Source organism: Diplotaxodon limnothrissa, linkage group LG9 (genome assembly GCF_057381915.1).
Source record: "Diplotaxodon limnothrissa isolate DT_005_m linkage group LG9, D_limnothrissa_male_GT1.1, whole genome shotgun sequence".
In the NCBI taxonomy this organism is placed as follows: Eukaryota; Metazoa; Chordata; class Actinopteri; order Cichliformes; family Cichlidae; genus Diplotaxodon; species Diplotaxodon limnothrissa.
The window spans coordinates 15,874,127-15,883,368 of NC_140604.1; the positions used below are offsets into that span (position 1 = coordinate 15,874,127).

The 9,242-nt window shown below is 39.6% G+C and overlaps 1 protein-coding gene across 1 annotated transcript in view; it reads left to right on the forward strand.

The window, feature by feature from the left end:
• drosha (drosha ribonuclease III) overlaps positions 1-9,242 on the forward strand; it is a 146,274-nt gene extending 137,032 nt beyond the window's left edge. The window contains exon 33 of the mRNA XM_085362786.1: positions 8,623-9,242. Within this exon, the coding sequence (XP_085218912.1) occupies positions 8,623-8,753 (131 nt within the window). The 3' untranslated portion in view covers positions 8,754-9,242. The remainder of the gene's footprint in view (positions 1-8,622) is intronic.

Sequence of the window (9,242 nt, forward strand, 5' to 3'; positions counted from 1 at the left end):
TTATATGGAAATTGCAGGGGGGGGTTGGCAGTGGCTCATCTGCCATAGTAGGTTCTTGAATTTTGATTACAAGAACTGGTTGAGGACGACCAAAGCACTGCATGGCCTTTACTCGCTCATGGCTAATTCCTCCTGGCAATCAGTTATAGAATTTGATGTTCTGAAGCCCTGGCTAAGGCCAATTATGCTTTATTCCATAAACTGACAGGAAAAAAGAAAACTACTTTTTTCTAGAGAGCTCAAGGTGACATCTTTAAAATATTTCATATGCCTAAACAACTCTCCAAAGAATTTAAATTAAATTGAAAGGCAACCTAAGCCTCACATGTAGGAGGCTGGAAATCCTTTCAAAACATCTGAATGCACAACACCTTTTCTCTTCTCTTTTTTCAACATTAGAGGGGACATTCTTCAACGTGAAACCCTTTCATGGTTTTCGAATTACTGCTTATCAGCGCCAAAGTAGAGGTTAAAAGCAACACAGATGGTTAATGTGTCCCAGCAACATGTGAGAAACATTTTCACTTGTGCTCCTGTGGTTTATCTTTGCAGCCGTGGTCATGGGTCTGCAGCAGTAGGACGGCAGCTCTTTGCAGAAAACACAAATCCACAGCAGATAGTCGAGTAGTTGTCTAAAACCCTAAGGCGCCATGTTATCAGCTGTGAGTTCACTGTCTGGACAATAGAAATAATTAAATTTTCACATTTATTGGGGGATAATGTACATTATCTACTCATGATACAGCTCCTAAGTATTTAAGACACTGCCGTATTTTCTGTTGTTTGGCTCTGTACTGAAGCACACTGGATTTTTAAATAACATGGTCTGAGGTAAGACAAGAATCCTACAGATGCTTAGAAAGCCTTCAAAGATATTACATCGCTGAATTGCTTAAGTTAAAAAAGCACGAGCCAATCAATGAATACCTCTTCCATCTTTATTACGCAAATCCTAACAGCAGAATCAAAACGCTCATTTTGTTTTGTGGTCGGGACCTTCAGAGCAAATGCAGTCTCTGCTAGCAAGCATGCAAATTCAATGAAAATTAGCTATTAAATCCAGATTTTGCATCAGTGGCAGAAACCAATACCTATTAAAATGTAAAAGGTATGTTGTTTGCATGCAGCTCTAGCAAAGTAAACCTTATCAGCAAGCTTGTACCATTTGGGACGTGTTGTTTTAATGTTTAACAAGAGCCTGACGCAAGGCGATGAGACCTATCAAACTATCAAATAAACCATCAAGAAATTGATGTGTTTCTGCTTCCATGTTTGTTATTCTAAAGCTGGTCTTGAGATTTCATACTATCATAATTTTAAAAGGTCTTTTGCATTATCTTAAGCAGTAGGAACCATGTAAAAGGGCTGAATTGTAGCTTGATGTTGATGATTCTTGTGTCCATCTTGGGCAAACAGGCTAGGAGAATATTATTTTATATGAAGTTCTTGTTTTTTGAAGACCCAGCAGTGAGAATTTGAAAAACTGTCGTTTTGTTAATGGTGTGTTTAGACCTGCAGCATAGTAAAGTTTTCTATTCAAAGGCACAAATCGACTTGGGGCAAAAGGAGCCGAATATGCATCAGTGCAAGTTCAATATATTTCACCTTTAGTGTTGTGATAGCATATCAGATGAGATTCTCCTGTAGATTGTGGATTTTACTGAGACCACCCACTATCTGCAAGCTTATTGTCGCCCTTTAAAGGAAGCTGAAGGTGTATATTCAACTTTGAGAAAAACAAAATAGAGGACTTGAAGAAAAGTAAGGGAAACTGTAAGATTTCCTTAGAAGTTCTGGAAATATCCTCCCGTGAACCAATTCCAAGTATTGATTGTACTTTGGAAGGAAGTAATTCTTCCATTGGCTGTTAGGGGCTAATAATAGCGGATTTCAAAATGGTCCAGAAACCCATGAGATGAAACTTCACTTCACATTTGTTCTGATGCGCCATAAGACTACTCAGACATCAAGAAAGACCTTAAGAACTACAGTAGATTTTCACCAGATACCTGCAGTTCTTTCCAGTGTCATATTTATAGCTAAAAGTGTTTCTATATTAACTCATATTTCCAACATGCAGGTTGATGAATAAAAGAATAATCTAAACCTTTTACTGTATCTCCTTTAACCTTCAGCTCAAGTTTATCATGACTTAAATGTGTCTCAGCATAAATACCAAGTCCTATTCACGAGTTCTGAAAAGACTATAGAAAGCATTTAGAAATGATGTTGTGCAATGTGGTCTCTGGAAATGGAAAGAGTGAAATGCATTAAATTAATGGGTTTTTGCTTCCCTTTTTTCCCCTTAAACATATTTCATCTTCAAACTCTTCGTCTCCTCATTGCATTAGTAATCCAATGCTTCTATCAACAATTCAGGTTTTACATTGGAGAGGCTGTTAGTTATTAAACAGGCTATTCAGTTTGGCCTTAAAATGAACCTGTGACCTCTTTCTGTTCTGTTTGTTCAGAGGCTATTTTACTTGGCGCAGTGGTTGTCCTAACAGTTGGCATAATCTGGCCTAGATGACCTGGTAGACCAGGTATGATTAAACTCAACACACTAGCAAAAAAGAGGTTCATTAAAACTTCATACACCTGGGCCTTGAAATGTAGAAAGTCTTTCACTTGTAGATTGAAAAATGGAATAAAGAAAGTACGGTCTTACATGAAAGGAAAACCATAACCCTTGACTCTTACATTGAGCGGATCTAGTTGCTGTGGAAGGTCGTGGTTTGGGTCCACTTGTCCCCTTTAGAGACAAGATCAATACAGCTCAATACTAAGTTATCCTGAGTGCTCTCCAGATGACAAAGCACGTATATCCTGGGATGGGATGCCTTTTATTCATGAGGTACTGGCAGAAAAAAATAAATAGAAGTTGGACACAGCTTCCATAATATCTCCCACTGCTTATAGACTCTGCATTCTGAAACAGCGTGTTGTTTTGGGGTTTGGGAGCTAGCTTGTTCATTCATTACAGGTAAGTTCTCGCTTCTGGCCAACATATTTTTGGGGGGGTTTGGAGCCAGCAAAATGGTTTTAGCTGCCAAAACCCTTAATTAAAGCTTAAAAATGCAGAGCCTGAGGTTACTGGTTACTGGTAATTATGTTCATTTATTCTGCCTGTTAGACTAACTTGGTTTTGTAGCCAGTCTGACTGCTTTGTTTTTGTTACTTCATGTTGGCTTCAGTCCTAGAGATTGGTGGTTGGGAATAAAGGTTCACTGAATGGTTCGAGGATTGTGAAAGTGATCTAAATCAAATGCTGCGACCTTCATAAGTCACACATCCATTCTGTCCAGTTTAACACTTATGGGTGAGTTTGGACTGTTGTTTCTTTTCATCCCGAGGCATAATATACCTAGTTATGACAGATTCTACCAAAGTCTTCCTGTTATGCACAAGGTGTCCTCTGGCATCAAGTGGTAATGGCTCCATTTCCAAGACCTGCAAATTCCACATTAGGAGATTGGAGGGATGGTGCTAAGCTGTGATTGGTGACAAGCCCAAACCTAGCCTAGCTTCAAGATTTGTAAAATCAGTGCTACATTAAAGGAAAAAAAACTCTGCAGTTTGTCATCCATTTGTATGAATCCAAATTTATGAAAAATGATAACCTGATACTTGCAAAGTTCGCAGAATTGTACAAAACACACAGAGGACCTTATTTTAATGTCCTGTAAGTACAGGCCATTGTGGCTCCTCTGTTTTCCCTCACAGGCTATCTTTAAAACGTTTGAGGGAAAAGGTATTGGAAGCCCAATTTTCCTGAGTTTGCATGGTCATGATCAGTGACTGGAAAAACTGCACAGTCAAATGTGTGTCTCAGCGAGTAGACACAAACCACCGGGCAGCTGTCATGCATGCTGTTTTAAATTGAAGTTTGCAGTGGGCAGGCACAGTAATGTAAACACTTAATGGGAAATTACCTGAGCAGTGAATATTAAAATTACAAACGGTGCTGCTTGGCATGAAAACTGAGGAAAGTTGCTTCTTTCAAGACGACACTGGTGCACCAAATAAGGTGTTTTCAATATTTTTAAACGAGTCACTGCTCTGTTATGTGCTTAAATCATTTTAACTGAAGGGAAAATGTATTAACAATAAGTAAAATAATCTCTCCTAAGTATGCCAATATGATCTCATTCCAGTTTGTCCAATGTGAGTTTTTGTTAGTACTCTGAGAAGAAGTTAATTACCTTTCTTGAGCAGACAAAATAAACTGTCAGCTGCCACTTTCTGAAATTGTAACAGGCATTTTTTGTCACCTTTGAAAAATCTACTCAAATGTCTGAAACATGAAGAGAAAAAGCTCACGTAAGTAGCTTTAAAAAAGGAATGCATCACTTTTGTTCATTAGCAGTTAACATTTTGATGCTAGCCTCACTAGCTTGACATTGGCCTCTCTTCTTTTAAATTACTTTATTCTCATCTTGATTCTTTGATTCTTATTTTGAATTGTTCCTACAGCTCTTGTGAAATTCCAACCAACACGAAGACATGTTTTTGATTCTTTTTTTTTTTTTTAAAGTAACTGATGTTTCAGTTGTTTTTCCCACAACTTTTTCATCTTTCACAACCATCCAAAGCTCCAAGATTGCAAATCCGAAGGAATTTTAATCGATTTTGACTGTCTTTCGTGTCATTTTCAGCACTGGGTGGAAAAAAAATGAACTGGGTATCTGAGGCATGCAAAACTAGTTGCTTCTACTTGTGTGATTTCTGTAACATTATTTATACAGTTATCTTCGTAGTACTTACACAACCTTTGCTACAAAGTTCCTATCCACCATTGCCTGCTGTATTCTTGGGTTGTGTGTAGGGATGGGTATTGATAAGATTTTAACGATTCCGATTCCATTTTCGATTCTGTTTAACGATTCGATTCTTTATCGATTCTCTTATCGATTCTTTTTTTTTTTTTTTTTTAAAGGAGAACACTAAGGTCGATTAGCTCAGAGCTTTGTTTTATATCTTCTCTTTGAACAAGATAGAAATTTAGGAGTAACATGGCATTACAAACCCAACAGTGAGATCTTGAGAGATCCAGCCTATGGCTCTTCAATGGGGTGTCACAGGGTCCCCAGGAAAAAAAATTGTAAATGTAAAATAATAAAATAAATATTCTTGTGAGACATATCACATATTGACGGGGTCGGGTTATGTTAAAAAGTATAAATTGTTATACTTTGTTCATTGGTTCAAAGGTACCCCACACTTCTTTTTTTGTTTGCTTGTTTGTTCTGGTGTATTTTTCATTTGAACTGTTACTCTGCCAGAGTACTCATATTTACAAGATGGCATTGAACGCCCCATTGGTGTATCAGGAAAACTATTTTGTACATATGTTCCTTGAAGGGGATTGAAGTCGTTCTTTTTTCCACCGCAGCGAAGGGCTAGGAGTAGGAGAGGAGCTGCTGTATGTTTTTGTTATCGAATCGATCTGATTGTGAAATAAAGCTTATGCAGTGAGAAAGCAACTCCAGGAGTCATCCCTGCCTTAAAGCTGCAACATTCTTCTGTAGCAATAACAAAGTATAACATAAATTGTTCTGTGGCAATTACACAAGAATATCCAGTAATGTCCCTGCCCACAATTAAACACATTCACTTACCAAAAATCGGGGGCATCTGCTGTGGCAAATGGGTGCAAGCCTTTGACCACAAACTTAGACACTGCTGGGTGACATTAGTCTATCCTGCCTGAAAGGAGACGCTACCGGTAGACTGCAGCGAGAACTGCCAGCGAGCGCCAGCCAGACTCTGTCTGTCTCTCTCATCATGGTCACCTACATGTACAGTAATGGCAGGTCTTGTAATAAGGCAGATTGCGCTAACATAATATGCACTGTTAGTTGATTATTTACCTGCCGCATTAACGGGAGAGGACGTGCAAACGTTAGCGCTGCTGCTGGGTTGAGAGTCACGAGTCCGGAGCGGAATTAAAAACGCGTGTCATCGCGTGTTTTGTGAGCAAATGCTTTTGCATATTCGTAGTGTTTCCTCCCTTAAATGAAATATCTACTTTGCAAGTTGCCCTGTTGTCATCGGTTCTCATAAAGTATAATCAAACTTTTGAGCGTTTGAGCCGCTTAGGCGCCATGTTTCCTGCCAGGTAAATGACGCTCCGCAACGTGGTGACGTCATTCGGGGCGACTGGAATCGATAAGGGAATCGTTTGCAAAAATGGCAAACGATTCCAAGGAATTGAAACAGTGGGAACCGGTTCTCAACAAGAACCGGTTTTCGATACCCATCCCTAGTTGTGTGATCTGCAAAACAAGCCCAAATCTTCACCCCTCCACCACCGTGCTTGACAGTTGGTATTACGTGTTTGTGCTGACATGTTGTGTTTGGGTTTCTCCAAAGTACAGCCAAATACCTCAACTTTGGTCTCATCTGTCCAAAGATTGTTGCAGAAGTCTTGTGGTTTGTTCATGCTGCCATGTTCTCTTTAGACAGAAGGTCCATTCCTTGAAATGCTCTATGACAGCGGTCCCCAACCTTTTTTGCACCACGGACCGGTTGTGTCCGACAATAAGATAAGATAAGATAACCTTTATTAGTCCCACACGTGGGAAATTTGTTTTGTCACAGCAGGAAGTGGACAGTGCAAAAGTTATGAGGCAAAAATTAGAATACAATAAGAATAAATACAGTACACAACTGTACAGAATAGAATAAAATAAAATACTATATACAGTAGAATAAAATAAAATAAATATACAATAAGATAAAAATAGAATACAAATACAAATACTATATACAACTGAGTAAAAATACAACGATGACAGAAAGGATTATTGCACTTAGTATTATTGCATATGTATGGATGTGTGTGCTTGATCAGTTAAAGTCTTTATTATGGAGTCTGACAGCAGTGGGGAGGAAAGACCTGCGAAATCTCTCCGTCCCACACCGTGGGTGCCACAGTCTCCCACTGATATCCCAATATTTTCACGGCCTGGCCTTTAAGGTGTCGCGGATAAATACACCAAAATAAAACCAGTACCAAAAAAGAAGATTTATTCATAAAACATGTGAAAAGACCCAGGGAAACAGAGTTAACGATAAAAATAATAAAAAAAAATAACAATAAAAACTGTTAAAACCCCTGAAAACCATAAATTTCACACCCGAGGCGCAACTCTCGCGGCCCAGTACCAAAGGACTCCAGTCCGTGGCCTGGGGGTTGGGGACCGCTGTTCTATGAGGCCTTTACTGCAGCCACCTTGAGTTGCTTCATTGAGTTGTACTGGCAGCTCTTTGGACCTCATATTGAGAGTTCATTGAAGTTCATCACTTAGAATTAACTCCAGATCTCTAATCTACTTTGTTTGTCATGAAATAACAAGGGAACAGGCCTCACCTGGCCACAAAAGTGCTTCTCAGTTACTTTAGAGCCTTGAGCCCTTGAGTTAAAGCTGAGAGTCTGCGCTTGAATGACAGCTCAATTGTTTCCTTTATAATCCACTGTGGTGGTGCATAAAGGCAAAAAAGAAAAAAAGCGTCTTTGTCTAAAAACTTCCGAGCCTGAATCTAAGTTGAACCTCTTGCAAATGATATTTTTAATCTCAAAGGTGTTTCTTTCCCTTAAAGGTTAAAAAGTTTAAATTAAAAAAAGGTGTAAACACTTAGTCATTGCAAAATTGATGCAGCAGAATACTTAATAAAATATTCCTTTGTGTATCCGTCACTCGGGCCAGATATATCCGTAATCCCGTATTTGCTGCCGTTAGCCTTTTAAGCACATTCTCCCGAGTACGCCGCCCCCACATTTCACAGCTCTTAATGAAAATATGTGACACAGAAATGTGGAAATCTTGAAACAGAAACCAATTTGCGTCTTGGTGGAGACTTTCACAGAAAGCGGTTCAGAGTGTGTCTCTGATTGACACGAGTCCTGAGCACTTCAGTTGTTGTGGTTCCCACTTCCTGAGCCTGGGCTCCCTGTGTGTTTCACCACATTTGGAGACGACTCGAGCCAAGTTGGCAGCGAGCAGAAAACTCAAATCGAGGCCTCAGAACTTCTCTTTAGAAACTAATGGCTGATGTAGCCAAAGCTGCAGTTTGCTGGTTGAACGCCAAATAGTAGCAGCTTTAAAAGAGGTTTCTAAACGAGCAGTTTAATATGAAAGTTTCAAATAGACACAATTTCAAAACGTTAACAGTTTCTTTTGTCTGCTGCTTATATACCTTTAAGCTTGTATCTGTTTTTGTTTGATATTTTTCTTCCTGCTGTCACACTATGCCATCTTATTACAGATCTCATTTTCGAAATGTTCGCTTGTAATTATGTTATCAGATCTCACAGTCATTGTGCTGAAACCAAACAAGGCCTGTCTAATTCCTTGTTACTTCATCATTATTAATGAAATAACAACATGAGGGCAATTTAATTTCAATACAGCCTGCAACATTTTCGCTCATTTGACCTAAGTGACAGCATGACACATGCTATGAAAACCATAGTCAGTGCAATTTGGGAACTAAATTGCTGTCCTCACCCAGTTGGAAACTGACCTTGTCTCCTCACACCTCTGCTTCTGTGTTTCTCTCTCTTTATCTGTTCTCCTTGGTCGACTCCTGTGTTTCCCGCTCTGCCTCTCCCTGTACCAGATAACTTCCCACAGATGGCTCATCAGAAGCGCTTCATCGAGCGGAAATACAGGCAGGAGCTGAAGGAGATGAGACGAGAGCGGGAGCGGCAGGAGAAGGAAACCGAAGACTCGGAAGAGTACAGGAAGTGACAGCGCCTTCTTTGGGACAGCCAATCAGGACCCGGGTCCACATTAGGGAGCCTTCTCTGCAGATGTTGCAGCTGTTCAGGCAAGAGCTAGCAAAACGGAGGTGCCACTAGTTGATCATGAAGATGTAGTAAGGAAGATAGATGGGTTTTAGGTAGGGATCAACTGGGTCAAAGTGACCGTTAGCACAAATATTTGGGGGGAAACTAGCTTTGTGGCCAGTATTTTCAAAGTAAAAGTAGGGCAAAGGGAATTAGAAATGAAGCCTCATGCGTTCATGTTTTATGCTGTTTATCACTCCGGCTCTGTCGAAGGTGGCTTTATGTTGTCTTATGTGTGTGTGTTAAATATAGAGTGGAACCTTTTTAAAAACAAAGCCACAGCAGGACCTCACCGTGTTACTGGCACATGGCAAAAAACCCCCATTTTTTAAAATGGAGTAAGAACTGTTAAATAAACCATCAGAGCATCTATTGTAAATAAAGTTTCTGA